The following is an 18,610-nucleotide window of genomic DNA, read 5'->3' as shown; positions in this document are numbered from 1 at the left end:
AATGATAAAAACAGCATGTAACAATCCAATCCAATACTAAAATAACTAAAAAAATCCTTATTATAAAAACCAAACATACATACAGACATACCATGCGTAAATTGTAAAGGCCTAGGGGGAAAGAATATCTCAGTTCCCCCATGCCTGACGGCAGATGTGGGTTTTAAGAAGTTTACGAAAGGCGAGGAGGGTGGGGGCAATTCTAATCTCTGGGGGGAGTTGGTTCCAAAGGGCCAGGGCTGCCACAGAGAAGGCTCTTCCCCTGGGTCCCGCCAAATGACATTGTTTAGTTGACAGGACCCGGAGAAGGCCCAATCTGTGGGACCTAACTGGTCACTGGGATTCGTGCAGCAGAAGGTGGTCCCTGAGATAATCTGGTCCAGTGCCATGAAGGGTTTTATAGGTCATAATCAACACTTTGAATTGTGACTGGAAACTGATCGGCAACCAATGCAGACTGCGGAGTGTTGGTGTAACATGGACATATTTGGGGAAGCCCATGACTGCTCTCGCAGCTGCATTCTGCACGATCTGAAGTTTCCGAACACTTTTCAAAGGTAGCCCCATGTAGAGTATTGCAGTAGTCGAACCTCGAGGTGATGAGGGCATGCGTGACTGTGAGCAGTGACTCCCGGCCCAAATAGGGCCGCAACTGGTGCACCAGGCGAACCTGGGCAAACGCCCCCCTCGCCACAGCTGAAAGATGTTTCTCTAATGTGAGCTGTGGATCGAGAAGGATGCCCAAGTTGCGGACCCTCTCTGAGGGGGTCCATGACTCCCCCCATCCAGGGTGATGGACGGACAGATAGAATTGTCCTTGGGAGGCAAAACCCACAGCCACTCCGTCTTATCAGGGTTGAGTTTGAGTCTGTTGACACCCATCCAGGCCCCAACAGCCTCCAGGCACCGGCACATCACTTCCACAGTTGGGAAGGCAATATCGACAGTCCTCCTTAGTGACCATTCGAAATTACTAATGGCACTGAAAAAAGTGACTTATGACAATTTTTCACACTTATGACCATTTCAGCACTCCCATGGATGCTTGACAAATGATTCACATTTATGACAGTTGCAGTGCCCTGAGATATGTGATCCCCCTTTACGACCTTCTGACAATCAAAGTCAATGGGAAAGTCAGATTCACTTAGCAACCATGTGACTGCATTGATTCAGTTAATGAATGTGGCAAGAAAAGTCATCAAATGGGGCAAAACTCACTTAACAAATTTCTCGCTTAGCAACATAAATTTGGGGTTCAATTGGGGTTGTAAGTTGAGGACTATCTTACATTAAGAGTACAAATAAGAAAAAAAGAGATTTGAGCAAATGTTAATTGGCTGTAAAAATGACCATTTATTAAAATTACTTACACTGCACCACTTGCTGTGAAGAAGTGGAAGCTCTGTAATTGTTGTTCTTGTTGAAAATTCTAATTTTGGTGCAATGCCCTTTAAACAATTTTAACATGAGGAATAAATATAAATAAATGCATGCAGGACAAGATAATACATAAAGGCACTACATGAGATTGCAATTGTCTACTTTTCATTAATTCAAAGAATATCAGGTAAAACAGAAATGATATTTAATTTAACTACTAATATGTGGACGTGCTTACAAATTACTTCAAATAAGCAAGTAAAGTTGGTATCATAAACTTACTGATTGCTTCCAAGGAATATTTTTATCTGCAACTCAGATTCTATCTAATCATTACTTATCTAAGGTTAGTTAATGTTTTATTTGCACAAATTACCACCCTATAATTGTTTGATAAAATTAATAAATAAATAAATAGTTATGCCAAGCTATCGTGTCGTTTCAGTTATCGCAAGGAACATCAATACCTAACTTTATATATACTATATTTCCTTCCAGCAGAAGGGATCAAAGAGGCTGCTAGACCGACTTAGTTATTACAGATAATCCTCGATTTATATCATAATTGAGCCTGAAATTATGTTTGTAAATTATGTTGGCCATTAAGCAGGTCACACAACTGACTTGATTTTAATTTTTCCTCCATAAAAGTCATTAAGCAAGCCAATTATCTGCAACTGTTTTTTTAACCAGAAACCAGAAGTAAATGCATTTCTGGCAAAATATATTGTAAATTGTGGTCATGTGATTACAGGATACTGTAAACAGCAGCTAACATGGGCCAGCTGCCAATGGCTTAAAACAGGGGTCTCCAACCTTAGCAAGATTAAGCCTTGTAGACTTCAACTCAGCAAAGCAAAGCTGGGTGAGGAATTCTGGGAGTTGAAGTCCATAAGGCTTAAACTTGCCAAGGTTGGAGACCCCTGCATTAAAATGTGACATGATTGTGAAGGGAGGAAGCCATAATAACTTCAATTTCAGGTCTAAAGTATCTTTTGAGGGTCCGTTATAACTTTGACCGGTCATAAGTCAAGAGCTACCTGTATAAATGCCTACTTTAGATAAATCATGACACGATTTGAGAAAGGGAGCTCTTTGAAAGCTTCTGCTATGCCCCTGACCTGGGATCAAGCTTCAGCCTTTTGACATCACTATCCTGAATTTATGATACATATTTTTTCTCCCTCAGGGCCAGCGTTCTCTGTAAGCTGCACGCATGAGCATGCGTGCGCCCCAAAATACCCCCCGCGCACCCTTTTTCACGGGCGCGCGATACCCATCCCCCTGCCTGCCCGCGGGGGGGGGGCAGGGAGGCGCCGGCAGTAGAAGGGAAGGGAGCCATGGCCGCCCCTGCCTCCCCACGGTGCCTCCAGCCCCCTCGGTCTTTCGGCGCTGCCCCCCGCCTGCCCGATCGCCCCCTCTGCTCCTCCGCCACCTCCTGCCTTTGGGCACGGCTCCTCCCGCACCAGGAACACATGCCCTGCCCGTCTCACAGTCCCTTTGCCGAGAGCACTTTCGTCCCGGGCTCTCAGCAAGGGGGTTGCAGAAGAGGCGGGGCAGGCGTTCTCACAGCGGAGGCCGGCGAAGGTGATATTCAATGTTGGGGGCGCGCGGGCGGTTGCGCGCACTCCCTATCCCCCTGCCAGCCCGCTCGGAACATTCAAAATAAGAAAAACCTTCACCGGCGAAGGCTTTTCTTATTTTGAATGTTCCGGGTGGGCTGGCAGGGGGATGGGGAGCACGCCCCCGACATTGAATATCACCTTCGCCGGCCTCCATTGTGAGAAGAACGGAGAGAGAACAAGAGAGAGTGAGAGAAACAGACAGCAAGATAGAGAGAAAGTGAGAAAGAGAGAGAGAGAGAAAGGGGGAGAGAAAGAGATAGTAAGAGAGAGAGAACAAGAGAGAGAAAGAGTGTGAGAAAGAAAACAAGAGAGAAAGAGAGAGAGAGAGAAAGCAAGAGAGAAAGAAAACGAGAGAGAAAGTGAGAAAAAGAGAGAGAGAGCAAGGGGGGGAGAGAGAGAAAGAGAGAGAGAAAGAAAGAGAGAGATGAGAGAGGAAGGAAGAGAGTGTGAGAGAGGAAGAAAGCAAGAGAGAGAGAGACAGAGAAAGCAAGAGAGAGAGAGAAGAGTGGAAGGAAGAAATAGAGAGAAATGATAGAAAAAAGGGGAGAAAAAAAGAGAAATGAGAAAATGATTGAGGCAGAGAATGACAGGAAAGAGAGAGAAACAGAGAGAAAAGTGACTCTTGATTTAAAGCATATGGTAAAAGCACTTAAATAATAACAGAGAAAAAAAACCCAGCCCTCACCTGTTTTTATTAATAGTTATGTTTTTGGTTTTGCTGGTTGATTTAGTTTTAATAGTAATGAATTTGGGTTTTTTTTAAATTATTAATTTCTTTTAATAAAAAAGAAGGGATTTTTTTCTTATTTATTTATTTGTTTGTTTATTTGTTTATTTATATGCCGCCTAGTCCCAAGGGGACTGCCGCTCAGACACTATACTTTTCCGCCCACACTGAAAAAAAATTAGAGGGAACATTGCTCAGGGCTCTTAAGGTCACTATTTCCCAGCATTATTTCCATTTGGAAACATAAGAGGCACTTTCAATATTGCACAAGATTTAAATACCGTACATATTCAGAAAAAGGATTATCAGATGGAAAGGAGTTCTCGGTCAACAGCTTTATCAGATGAAAATAAAGATGGACGATTAGAACTCTTGTAAATTTTTAATATATTTTTTCATAAAGCAATAAGGAGCTGGCAAAAATTGAGGGCAAACCTAACAATATACACCTAGGAAATATCTTGTTATTAACTTCCATAATTTTGGGGCTATCTAGACAATGGCCGAGAATGATAGGATTTTAATTCATGCCCGTTTCAAGGATACCAGATTAAATTAAAGATGTCGTAACACATAAGATTTTTTAAAAATCACACCAAAACTTTGGCACATGCTTTGTCACTTAAAAAATAATCCAATTCCAAGTAAAAAATTAAGCTCTTCCCATGCAATGCAATAGTTTATCCCTAACTTACTAACTACTGTTTTCATTATGTTAACTGAGGTTATCACTGAGGTATATCTTACCCTTTGAATGATCAGAAGTGATTTTACTATAAAAGGCTTTGGGCTATTTGTGCTTTGAGGAGTTTTTAACAAAATAATGTTCATAAATAAAAAGCAAGAAGTTAACAGATCACACAATTCATTATGAAGCTCAGGTTACTAAGCAGACATTTCTGTCTTTGGTAGATGAAATCCCATTTCATACCAACATACCGGGAAAGAAGGATGGGTGTTCATTAATAGCTCTCGATCCACTCCAGGATATGAAGGAGTCAGCTTTGGCTCAGGAAATAGGAAATACCGAGTGTTTGTTTCATAAAATGCCAGCTCTTTTCCATCTAAATAGTAAATAGAGAATTGCGGCCAATGGAATACGTTTGACCAATGAAACATAAAATCTCATCACATTATACCATATTGCAGAAAGACAAGTAGTTTAGTTTAGTTTAGTTTATTTAGATTTGTATGCCGCCCCTCTCCAAAGACTCGGGGCGGCTAACAACAATAAAAAAACAATGTAACAAATCTAATATTAAAAAGTAATCTAAAAAACCCCAATTTAAGAGACCAATCATACCAACAAACATACCATGTATAAATTCTATAAGCCTAGGGGGAAGGGAGAAAAAAAGTTTTTCAATTCCCCCATGCCTGACAACACAGGTGGGTTTTAAGGAGCTTGCGAAAGGCAAGGAGGGTGGGGGCAACTCTGATATCTGGGGGGAGCTGGTTCCAGAGGGTCGGGGCCACCACAGAGAAGGCTCTTCTCCTGGGTCCCGCCAAATGACATTGTTTAGTCGACAGGACCCGGAGAAGGCCAACTCTGTGGGACCTAACCGGTCGCTGGGATTCGTGCAGCAGGAGGCAGTCCCGGAGATATTCAAGTAATCATACTGTCCCCCATGCTACATTCTGTCCCACAGCAAACAACAAAGAATTCATACATATGATAAGCATGGGATCCTGGGTTCTTCAGACAAATGGAACAAGTAATATGTTCACGTGTTTTGGGGTCGGGTCCTGTCAGAGGTGGTTGTTCTGTCTGGCCCGGTTAATTATCAGTAATTAATCCCCAATGAAGACTTGAAAGCAAAGTCACTATGTATATTTGTCTATTTACAAAGAAACATGCTGGAAACAATGAAATCATAGGAACATCAGTCCGACTGCCAACAGTCCACTGTTATCAGCACAGTTAATAACGAATGTCCAGCATAAGGCAATAAATTCAAGTCGTTGGTTTTTAGCGTTGACAGGTACTCACAAATGCCTTCAAAAAACAGGATTTCAGGATTGCAGAAGGATTTAAGAGACTCTTCGGCTGCTAATTCTCTCTCTATATATAGGAACATTGAACTTCTGCACCGAGGTTTCCCATAATCTTCCCTTTTATATTATCAATTATATCTATGACATGCTGTGCATAGAAGTATTCAATGCCTAGATTTACGTTGCCGGAGATACTCTTGTCTCCCTCACATTCTTCTTGTCCTAGCATATAATATTGGGTCCACAATATCCCCTTCCTCATCTGACTCCAAAATTACCACAGCTGGGGATTCTGCAGTCTCTGGAGGTTCCCCAGTCTCTAACTCTCCCTCACTCTCTTTCCGATTCCTCTGGTAAACACCCTGGCCTATGATACACAGATGGACCCAGTTCATTCTCCTCAAAGTCCGTGATCAAAGGAGCCGGATGCGAGCCAACCACAGCAGCGGTATTTACCGGTTCTCCAAACTACTCAAAATTTCTGCTACTGGTTCTCCAGAACTGGTCAGAAGCTGCTGAATCCCACCGCTGCTTCTAACTTTTAAAAAGTCTTTGCCCCTTTGCAAAGACCAATCACCTTTCCCCTCCCTTTGCCACAGTCCTTTCTCTGAAAGGAAGCCCAGCATAACTGGTTAGAAAAGGAGCTAGATTTTGCTTTGCCATTTGTGAAACATGAAACATTTAGGGTCAAGGCAAATTCACTTAGCTATCAATGAAGCAGCATTCTTCACCAGAGATTAAAGAGGACTTTTTTCCCTTCAGAAGCACAAGCGTGCGTGCTTCAGCTGCAGTGAAGCAAGTTTCTAATTGCATTGATATAATTTAAACCTAGCCATAGGAAAAATGGATAAATATAGCACATGCGACTGTTTCTTATTGTAAAATGTGTCATTTTTCTCAGTGACATGGGATTTAATTTTCCGTTCTCCGTGTCCTCCAGGATGCATCATTATTATATATAATTGTATTTGACCCTTCATTATCTTGAAGCATGTGGTATCACCAGAAAGTATTGTCTGTTCGCTTTCATGCATTCTGTCAGCAAGGCTTTATTTTTAGCTTTCAATAGCAAAGCAAAGACATTTCATTTGGGAATGGCAAGATTCACAACAATGTCCAGTTAACGGAGAGGAAGCCTTCGCAATGAAAACATATATAAGTCTCCTTCAAAATAAATGCCAGTGAATTCACCGAACGGTATAAAAAATTACATATCCAAATGGTTAGAATACACCAATGTAAAAAACATAATCTGTTCTGTCTGGGTCACTCCGGAAGCCAAGACCAACCCAAAAAGAGAAGCCAGACACACCGGTAAAAGGCAAAGGCAGTTTATAAAATTCAAGAAAAAACATAGGTAACAGAAAATGTCCTTACAAACAGGAAAACGCTGTATCTTCAAATATATCCACGAAGGCAAAAGTCCATGCAGCAATACAGGATTCTTGCTGCCAAGACGAGGCTGTAGATAGCAGACCTACACCTCCCACGAGTCTTCCAAACTGCTGGGCCACAAGCCAGGAACAGAGACGTCAAGAACAAAGCAGGGCACCATAACTCCAACTGCTAACACTCCACATGGCTTCAAGGGCTTGCCTGCCTTTTAAACCCTGCTAAGGAGGACCACACCCAAGCCCAGCTGTTCCTAATTCAGTGCTGATAATACTTCTTTAATTGCTCCTTTCTTTGATCTGACCGTCTCTGTCGCATGTCAATGATGGCTTGTGCTTCATCACCTAATGACTCCAAGCTACTGGCTGGGGAGAGCCCCCCCCCCCGAGGCTCTCATGCTGTTCTCCTTCGTCCCATTCCTGACTTTCCTCTCCCCCGTCCGACTGCTCAGCCCCCTCCTCTTCGCTGTCATCCTCCTCCGGGCATGGAGCCAGCAGAGACACAGCCGGTCCCAGAGCAGCCTCAGGCTGAACGACAACATAATCAAACCCCAAAGATATCAAGGATACACAGGATTTATTGCAGGGGTGAAATGCTCCCAATTCACCCATGCCTATTGGTCATCGGAGAGCCAATCACAAAGGGAGCATGAAGCTCTGCCCACCCACCGCCATTTGGGTTCTTTTACCCTCTGCTCATGCGCAAAACATTATGTGCATGCACAGAGGGTAAAAGAACCGAAATGGTGACATCCAGGCGGGTGGGTGGAGCTTCACGCTTGCTTTGTGACCGACTTTCCAATGGCCGATAGATACTAGCGAACCAGGAGCATTTCATCCCTGGTTTATTGTGATTATTCCTACACCTCATAATAACACAAAATTACATGTTCTCTTGAGAAACAGCCAGAAACAGCGGCTGCGAGAGTTATTATGGGCTTTCCTAAATACTGTATGCCCATGTCACACCAACACTCCGCAGTCTGCATTGATTGCCGATCGGTTTCCGGTCACAATTCAAAGTGTTGATTATGACTTATAAAGCCCTTCATGGCATCGGACCAGAATATCTCCGGGACCGCCTTCTGCCGCACGAATCCCAGCGACCAGTTAGGTCCCACAGAGTTGGCCTTCTCCAGGTCCCGTCGACTAAACAATGCCATCTGGCGGGACCCAGGGGAAGAGCCTTCTCTGTGGCAGCCCCGACCCTCTGGAACCTACTCCCCCCAGAGATCAGAGTTGCCCCCACCCTCCTTGCCTTTCATAAGCTCCTTAAAACCCACCTCTGTCATCAAGCATGGGGGAATTGAGATATTCCCTTCCCCCTAGGCTTATAAAATTTATGCTTGGTATGTCTGTATGTATGATTGGTTTCTCAAATTAGGGTTTCTTCATTTAACTTAAATACGCATCTTTTGTTTATCTTATCACAAGAGTCTCTTTGTGGTTTATGTTGTTGTATCTCATTGCTCTAAATAAAAAGATGAAGAGCTCTTAAATGTGGGTCATCCAGCAGTCATTGCAATGGAAGTACCGTCAGAACAGTGAAGAACCTTTTCTTATGGATTGGTCATTCTGGAGTTTGTGATGAAAAACCACTGAAAACTCTGTCCCAAAACTCACGAACATGCCTTGGAATTAACTGATTTGTTAGGCTACTGATTTGGCTACTATGGTCTTTATAACCTGGGAGGAGATTAGATTAGATTAGATTTATTGGATTTATATGCCGCCCCTCTCCGTAGACTTGGGGCGGCTCACAACAATGGTAAACAATACATAGTAACAAATCTAATATTTAGCAATCTAAATTACAGTTTTAGGTTAAAAAATCCAAAAGAAACCCAAATATATAAAAAACAAGCACACAGTCGAATCATACACAGAAACTACAGGGGGAAGGGAGAGATGTTTCAATTCCCCCATGCCTGACGGCAGAGGTGGGTTTTAAAGAGTTTCCGAAAGGCCAGGAGGGTGGGAGCAATCCTAATCTCTGGGGGGAGCTGGTTCCAGAGGGTCGGAGCCACCACAGAAAAGGCTCTTCCCCTGGGTCCCGCCAGACGACATTGTTTAGTCAACAATTGTTTAGGAGGATGAGGAACCCTGAAGTTTTGCTTCCTTTCATATTGAAAACTTGGTGTAATGTTGCAAAACTAGAGTGTGATGCTATATTAAGTTCTTGGCTGATTAGCCCTTAGTACCACATTCTATTTATGGATGATGACTATAAAAATTCAATGTCAAACTGCCCTGTTAATTTGTAGACAACTTTCAAAATCACATCTCAGCAAAGAACGTATACCGTAATATTAAGATCCTGTTCACCATTCACTTTTAAATTCTCTATTTCTTTGCCGTTCATTTTATGAAGCTTGTGAGGGGCTAAAGTTGTTAATATCATGAATGTTAAGATACAACTATTGCAATGTGAGAATACTAGTTGTTTTTCAGTACGTTATCAACATCAGCAGCATGCTTATAAGAGAAGTATGTTTGTACAATCTTTATGAAAACTACCACTGTAATATATAACAACATGTGCCTATTTTTATTGCTAACTACAGTCCACACATGATTCATGCTATAATAACCTTGCCTCTTGACCTCTGCAATATACACCACAAGAACTGCCTTTGTTAGATGACCTGGAGCTTCAGTTGGTGCTGAATGTTGCTGACTTGTAACTCAGCAGTGTGCAAGATAAATCTGAATCTACTGAGGAAACCTTACAATTGGAAAGTAAAGAGGATACAAGCAGACAGTGAGGAATGCAAATGTTGTGATGATGTCCAAAATTTGAACTCAGGAATTCCAAACCACATCTTAGCAAATGTATGCACAGTGAATAATTTTAGAGAGGATGGAATATATCCCCATTGTTCATTAACATGATAGCAAACAGTACAAACAACCCATTCTCTTTTAACTGGATTGTGTATCCACCTGCAATGTACTACTAGTCTTCTGTTCCTATAAATAGCCTGCTATTAAATATTTTTTTTAATGTACAATAGGCCTACACTAAAAGCAGCGGACAAGGGTAAAATTGAGATTTCCAAATTTAAACAAGAACTCTTATATGTACTTGCAAGACGGTAATGGAGGTGCTTGCAAGCAGGTAAGAGCTGGGAACATCATTAGCCCCTGGTTAGGGCTGGAAAGAAACATCTGGAGCAAGTAAAGCAATGGAAAAAACCCCTACAAAGACAGGGTTTGGAATACATTCTTGGCAGAGAGTAACAATGAAACAGCTTGCAAGCCGGTAAGAGCTGGGAGCATTGTTAGCACCTAGTTAGGGCTGGAAAGAAACTTACTCAGGGCAAGTTAGAGTACTGAAAAAACTCTGCAAAGACTTAGGGAAGATTGTTAGCAGCTAGTTAGGGATGAAAAAAGCTACATTCAGAGTATAAGCCACACCCTAATTATCAGCCTCTTTTAGGGAGGAAAAATGTGCATCTTATACACCGGAAAATACGGTAATAGACTATATGGCTAGAAATTCTATAGAATACATTCTAATCAAGCATTCTTTTAAAGTGATCAAAGTTATATATACTGTAGATTGAGATAGAACTGTTGCCTGTACATGGAGAAGTTTCATTTGTTTTCATGTGGCCAAACAGTGCAGGCCCAGTAAGAACACAAACCTTGAAAATGTATGGCACAAAACTATTGCCAGATGTCCTGAAGTTTCAAGAAGTCTTAATAAAATTACAATGATTTGATATATGAAAATTCCACAAGAACATCTTGCACTGGGGAAAACTTCATACAGAACATTCCTCTATAAACCACCAAAGAGGATTTTATAGAGAAGGACCACAGAACCCATAAAAGTTACAGTAATTAACAATTTTCTAACACTATTGACAGACAATGGGAATACAAAAGACCATAGATGAAGAAGAAGAGACATTGGAAGAGTGGCCAGACTACATATGAGCTACCAATGGAGGCTTAGTATCCAAGATGGGATATTGTTCAGAGACAATGATGCTATTTTCTTTCAGGCTTTGCAGTTGGACCTAATTAAAAGAAAGGACCCCTTCCCCAAAAGTACTGATAGCACACAATATCAATCTTAGCCTGGCATACATGTCAAGATGAAAATGGAGAAAACAGCATTTGCAAATCACTGAGCTAATTTTATTTATTATTATTATTTATTAGATTGGTATGCCGCCCCTCTCCGTAGACTCGGGGCGGCTCACAACAGTGATAAAAACAATACATGATAACAAATCTAATAATTAAAATCTAAAATAACAATTTTACATTAAAAAGTCTAAAAAGAAAGACTCACTATCAAATACCAGGTCCAAAAGTTAAAAGTTGCTTCTCTCACTGCGTGAAAGCCGATATAACAGTCTTGAATAATAAGTCACAATTTATATTTGGGGAATTTAATGCTTTCAAAACATAGTAGAAATCATAATTTCAAATTACATGACCTACTTATTCCCAGAACAATGAAAAAGCACATTCAGCTGCCAAGATAATAATAATCAAAGAAAACCAAGAAAGCTGGATCTAATTTATACCAAGTCTTCTTTCATCCCTTTACATGTTTTTGCAGGACCTAGGTCGGAGTCTGACTCAGGAATTGATAAATTGGTGAACATCCAAAGGCCATAATAAAGAGTCTGGGTTTTAGCTGAGCAGAAAGTAAGATGTAAATATATTGATTAAGCATCTTTCTGCCTTAAGAAGAAATGGCCCAGTAGAGGGGAGGGTATGCATACACATATATATGAGATAGCACAAAGAGCAGAAGAACTGATTTATGAGCACATTGGATACAAATTCTGAAGTGGAATCACAGACAATTGTAAAAACTCAACTTATCTACTGTTGATACAGGATCAGATTGATGGAGATTGACACCCCAAAAGGATATTTTCTCTGTTTGACCCACAACATATAGTGGGCCCAGACACCCAGTTATTAAAACTGGAGATTGCAGGACCACAAAAGTTCAGCACAAATACTTTTGGCTATCATCGATTTCAACCGTGCTAGGGAAGATCAACCTTTGCTGTTGTACCATGCAGTAAAACTTTGGCTGGGTTACTTCTAAAGAGATTCATTTCATGAGGGCATATGAGCAAATTTTAAAAGTATAATAATATTTAAATGTTACTGTTAAAAATAATATTTTTATTATGGATGTATCAGTATGGGTTGACCCAAATTGAAAAGAAATAGAGAAGCAGAAAGTAGACTAAAAAGACTTAGTCCTTACTGAGAAGGCCTATTCTGCCACCCTGTGTTCACTTCCAATAAAGTTTTAACTCAAGCAAGCATAGGCTTCCCTGAAGTTTAAATTATGCACTGACAGCTGGGCATTTATTTTGCCCAGAATGATTTCCAATTTTGTGGGCAAATGAATACATTAGAAATTTTCAGAACATGTAATGGTTGGTGAGTAATATTTCCTAAATGGTTTTTGTAGGAGAATAGACGTTGACCATCACAAAAAATAGGTTTCAGTATAAAACAAATGTGGAGAGCCGAGTTCTCAAACTCAAAGCAATTCTTAGTACCTTCATGAAAAGAAAAACAACTCCTAAAGCAATTTTCCAAACAGAACCTACGGAATAAAAATATAGTTATACATCCTACACACAGCAAGCTCACAAAAGTACACGTTCAGAATATTTATTCCCGCACAGAACCAACGTCACCATCCTTCTGTCATTCATTGTCTCCGATTTTCTCAAGATTCTAGCCCAGTGGTCCTCAAACTTATTACACAGGGGGCCAGTTCACTGTCCCTCGGACTGTTGGAGGGCCGGACTATTAAAAAAAACTATGAACAAATCCCTATGCACACTGCACATACCTTATTTTAAAGTAAAAAACAAAATGGGAATGTACTATTTAGAGGGGGGGAAGAAGTCTGAAATTCATATATGTTTATGTTTTGTTTTTAATTTTCTTTTGTTAACATCTGATTGTAGGTTTTCTTGGCTTATAGAAAAATGTATAAAGAAAGAAGGAAGCACTTTGGCATAATGGTTAATAAGTTAGAAATATAATTGGTGTACCTTTTGAAGGAACATTAAGGAGGGAATTTAATTAAAAGAAAATGAATGTAACTGGATGACAAAATTAGGGGGGAAAAGTTTTGTAACTTTTTTGATGATTGATATTAGTTACTAACAAAATACCGCATTTTATTCATAGAAAATTAGATGGAACACTGTTTTGTGTCACTCACCCACGGGCCGGATAAATGGCCTCAGCCCTTGCTTCACAACCATATTACTCTTTCCTTTCAAACAGGCCTGTTCAATCTTGGCCAATTTAAGACCACCTCCCACAATTCTCCAACCGACCATGCTGCTGGAGAATTCTAAGAGTCAATGTCCACGAGGCTTAAAGTTGCCAAGATTGGTTGCCCTTGCTTAAATCCTCATGCTTATATCCCTTGCTCTAAAATTGTCACATTTGCTCCAGAACCCATAGTTCACGCTGACCTCAGGTTTCCAGGGTCCTTTTCTGTCTTTTAGTTTTAACAGAGACACAGTATGGATTTCAATGCCAATCACTGGTCTCCAGGCACTATCAATTTCCTACAATGCTAGGGGTAGCTTAAGGAAATAATGGCTGGAGCTAAAGAATTGGTATTTGTCTTGTTTACGCATCAACTGTTACATAATTCATTCATTCATTCATTTATTCATTCATTTATTTATTGGATTTGTATGCCGCCCCTCTCCATAGACTCGGGGCGGCTAACAACAGTGATAAAAAACAGCATGTAACAATCAAATATTAAAACAACTAAAAAAAACACTTATTATAAAACCAAACATACATACAAACATACCATGCATAAATTGTAAAGGCCTAGGGGGAAAGAGTATCTCAGTCCCCCCATGTCTGACGACAGAGGTGGGTTTTAAAGAGCTTACGAAAGGCGAGGAGGGTGGGGGCAATTCTAATCTCTGGGGGAGTTGGTTCCAGAGGGCCGGGGCCACCACAGAGAAGGCTCTTCCCCTGGGTCCCGCCAAGCAACATTGTTTAGTTGACGGGACCCGCAGAAGGCCCACTCTGTGGGAACTAACTGGTCACTGGGATTCGTGCAGCAGAAGGCGGTCCCGGGGATACATAAAAAAAGAAGCTTTAACAAAGAAAGAATAAACTTCACAGATTTCTCAGGAAATAATATTTTTCATATACAGGTAATCTTCGACTTACCTTTACTTATGTTCATTTAGTGATCATTCAAACAGCAGTTTTAAAGAGCATAGAAAAAAATGACTTATGACCATTGCAGCACCCGTGTGGTCACATGACCAAAATTCAGATGCTTGGCAATTGACTCTTATTTATGAGGTTGCAGTGTTGTTGGGTCACGTAATCACCTTTTGCAACTTTCTGACAAATGCAATGGCAAAGCCAAATTCACTTAACCGTATTATTAACGTAACAATTGCAGTGATTTGTTTAAATATATGTGGCGTGAAAGGTTTAAAATGGGGCAAAATTCACTTAAACAACTGTTTTGTTAGCAACATAAATTTTGGATTAACTGCGATCCTAAATTAGGGATTACCTTTATAAATTTCATAGTGGGAAACTTCAGCTATATAACTTTTGTTCAAAATTGCCTCATTTATAACTAATACTAGTGATAAATATGGCAACATCAGAGATAAAAAAGCTCACTTCATTGTTTCCTTAAATAGTATCTGTCTAATTTAATCAAAAGAAGGACTAGGGGAGACAGCAGTGTTCCATTATCTCAAGGGTTGCCACAAAGAAGAGGGGATCAAACTATTATCCAAAGCACCTGAGGGCAGAATAAGAAGTAATGGGTGGAAAGTAGGATGCTTGGCTGCATAGCTAGAGGTATAACAAGCAGGAAGAGGGAGATTGTGATCCCGCTATATAGAGCGCTGGTGAGACCACATTTGGAATACTGTGTTCAGTTTTGGAGACCTCACCTACAAAAAGATATTGACAAAATTGAACGGGTCCAAAGAAGGGCTACAAGAATGGTGGGAGGTCTTAAGCATAAAACGTATCAGGAAAGACTTAATGAACTCAATCTGTATAGTCTGGAGGACAGAAGGGAAAGGGGGGACATGATCGAAACATTTAAATATGTCAAAGGGTTAAATAAGGTCCAGGAGGGAAGTGTTTTTAATAGGAAAGTGAACACAAGAACAAGGGGGCACAATCTGAGATTAGTTGGGGGAAAGATCAAAAGCAACATGAGAAAGTAGTAGATCCTTGGAACAAACTTCCAGCAGACGTGGTAGGTAAATCCACTGTAACTGAATTTAAATATGCCTGGGATAAACATATATCCATCCTAAGATAAAATACAAAAAATAGTATAAGGGAAGACTAGATGAATCATGAGGTCTTTTTCTGCCGTCAGAAGCAATTTAGAGCCAAGGAGAAATTTTCTGACAGTTAGAACAATTAATCAGTGGAAAAGCTTGCCTCCAGAAATTGTAAATGCTCCAACACTGGGGATTTTTAAGAAGATGTTAGATAACCATTTGTCTGATGTGGTGTAGAGTTTCTTGGTTAAGCAGGGGGGTTGGACTAGAAGATCTCCAAGGTCCCTTTCAATAACATTATATTCTGTTCTGTTCTGCTCTGCTCTATCTCTTCCATTACAGGATGAATGAGATTGAAAAAAATATTTCTCAAATTTACCTGAAGGTATCAGTTCAGATAATCGAAACTTTGCCACGTTTTCTGAAAAATGAGAAATCAAACATATTATTCATGAGAGCTAAGTAAATATAAAATTTAAGTGCAAAAATGCTGAAATCTCAAAAGCTTATGAGGCACATGTCCTTAGAACTTCATTTAGTATTACTCATGTTTTAGTCTTCAAGAGCCTCCCTTTTATTTTAGTTCACTTTAACGAATGATATATTGAAAAAAACATTCAAGGTTTATTTGTATCCCACCTTTATTATTGTTACAAACAACTCAAGATGACCAACATATCCAACACATCTCTCTCCTCCTATTTTCCTCACAACAACAACCCTCTGTGGTGGGTTGGACTGAAAGACAATGACTGGTTGAAGATCATCTGGTTAACTTTCATATCTAACATATTTAAATATTGCGCCCATCTATTAATATTCTAATCTATTATGGGAGGGGAATAAAAGGGCTTTCTTTAAATATTCCCAGACCACACATGATCTTCAAACATATTCCTGAACATTACAAAGAAAGAAATACACACACACACACACAAAAAGCATACAGCATCTCTTTTTTCTTCACATTCATTTAAAAAAACCTATACTTTCAGTTGTTATTCAATTCAAACTGGATTCTGAAACCTCAGTTTGATCTTTGTTTGATCTCATTATTAATAGTTTGTGCAAATCAATCACCCAAGCTCAAACAGCATCAGGACAGCAGTTCCTGGTTTAATTTAAAAGTTTTTTTTTAAAAAAGGTCTGCTTTTGATCCTATTTTTGCCACACAAAAATAGAAAGAATGGAAAGATTTTGTATGACTCAAGTTTTGGCTTATAATAAGAAAATAATTGTTTATGATGTCTGAACCAGATCATCTGTGATCATTTCTGGCTATATCTTGTGATAATGCCTCCAGCAACTTCAATCTGGTCTAATTTGGTGAACTGGCTTATATATTCCCTCAACACATGTTGAGGTTGAAAGCAGAGTTAGAGGAGGTGACTATTAATGACACAAATGTTGCAGCTTCCCAATGCACCTTGTGCCCTTTGTGTACATGTGTTATGGCACTGCAACAACTATCAGGCCAATTATGGCATGATTACCAAAAAACAGAAGTGAATACATGACCAGAAGGCCCCTGCAGGGCAGAATTTCAAAACTATCACTTTATATATTTATAATGTTAAATAACACAGATAGTAAATAGTATTATTGCCTAAGAACATTTAAGACCTAATGTATTAGAATGTTGGGATCTCTTTATCTCAGTTTGTTACTAAATGTGTAGTAATTAGTTTGATCGTTGTAATTCAATAATTAATTTTGTGTCCGACCTCTTTTTATATCTCGTTATTTTATTGTTATGTCTTCGTGTATTTAACTTCTGTAAAAGAAACTTGTATAATATTAATCACTGACCACGGAAAGCAAATTTTACTTGGAAGAGCAAGGAGTATACACTGCTCAAAAAAATAAAGGGAACATTCAAAAAACACACCCTAGATCTGAATGAAAGAAATATTCTCACTGAAAACTTTGTTCTGTACAAAGTTGAATGTGCTGACAACAAAATGAAATTGATTCTCAATCAATGTTGCTTCCTAAGTGGACAGTTTGATTTCACAGAAATTTGATTTATTTGGAGTTATATTCTGTTGTTTAAGTATTCCCTTTATTTATTTTTTTGAGCAGCATATTTTAGGAGACTTACTTTCTAGCAGTTCTACAACAGTAATAGGATCCGTAGCATTTTCAAATACCTACAAGAATAGAAACAAAAATGATAATAAAACTGTTAGAAACAGCAATTTGTTCAAGAAAGTTTCATCTGATTAATATTCGTCCTTTCAGTTTTTAATTTATTCAGCTAACTAAAGTTAATTAAATAAGCCTAAATATTATCAAAATGTGAGTGGAGATATTTTTATCCTAATGAAGAAAACTGAAAAGACCATTCACTGCTATTCATCAGATAAAATAACCGTTGCTAAATAAAAGTCTGAATTGCTAAGTTGGATTCTGGCATGCAAACACTGTGGTAGAAATTTGCCATCAACAACCATTAAAATAAACCAAGGTTAATTCATAAAACACAACAGAAATCCTTCAAGAACACCCACATAATTCTCATGGAATATGACAAACTTTGCATGATGGGTGGTAAGCAATTGGCCAAAGTAAAAACATGCTAAAAAATGAGAGGGAGAGTTCACTCATGTTTTAAAAAAGACTGGATTAGAAGGCAGTTTTGCCTTCTGCTCCCACCTTGCCTCTCTAAAAAAGTGATGGAGATGGAAAACTTGCTATGGGGTGCAGCTGGCACATTACTACAGGAACCACTGAGTAGCTGATGGAAAAAGCAGCATCAGAGAGCCCCCAAAGCAGCCTCTGAGGTCTAGAGACACTATGAAAAATTAGAATGGCAGCTGCCAGACAGTAAATGTATCAAATGTGAGAAGAATCTTGAAGAACACTTATTTGAAATGATTGGAACAAACATTTCAAACCTTGGATTCCAACAAATTGCTCAAAAGCATCTGCAGACAGGGTAGGGGGTCAAAAAAATGCAAGAAACAGCCATGATCAAAGTCCCAGCTCTTTTTCGCTTACGTTGTACAAGCAACCCACATAAAACTGGGGTGAGCGCTTGATCCCACCATGGCTATTCCCTTTCTCAGCAATTAACTTTAATAAAGTGAAGAGAAAGAGAAAGGTATCAAAAGCAGAGGATAGAAGAAAAGCTAAGGAAATCCTATTTAATCCTTTTTATGCCTACACGTTTCCCTGTGCCTTTCCATTCTT

At 39.6% G+C, this 18,610-nt stretch overlaps 1 protein-coding gene across 2 annotated transcripts in view; it reads right to left on the bottom strand.

The window, feature by feature from the left end:
• SPATA6L (spermatogenesis associated 6 like) overlaps nt 1-18,610 on the bottom strand; it is a 40,715-nt gene that overhangs the window by 15,885 nt on the left and 6,220 nt on the right. For both annotated transcript variants that reach the window (XM_070742610.1, XM_070742611.1), the window contains exons 3-6: nt 17,520-17,568; nt 15,798-15,839; nt 4,675-4,799; nt 1,374-1,451 (exon numbers count right to left, since the gene is read on the bottom strand). In XM_070742610.1, coding sequence (XP_070598711.1) covers nt 1,374-1,451; nt 4,675-4,799; nt 15,798-15,839; nt 17,520-17,568 — 294 coding nt within the window. The remainder of the gene's footprint in view (nt 1-1,373; nt 1,452-4,674; nt 4,800-15,797; nt 15,840-17,519; nt 17,569-18,610) is intronic.

This window comes from Erythrolamprus reginae, chromosome 2 (genome assembly GCF_031021105.1).
Source record: "Erythrolamprus reginae isolate rEryReg1 chromosome 2, rEryReg1.hap1, whole genome shotgun sequence".
Lineage (NCBI taxonomy): Eukaryota > Metazoa > Chordata > Lepidosauria > Squamata > Dipsadidae > Erythrolamprus > Erythrolamprus reginae.
Note: the sequence above shows the minus strand (reverse complement) of the source record. Positions and strands in the feature narration are given on the sequence as shown.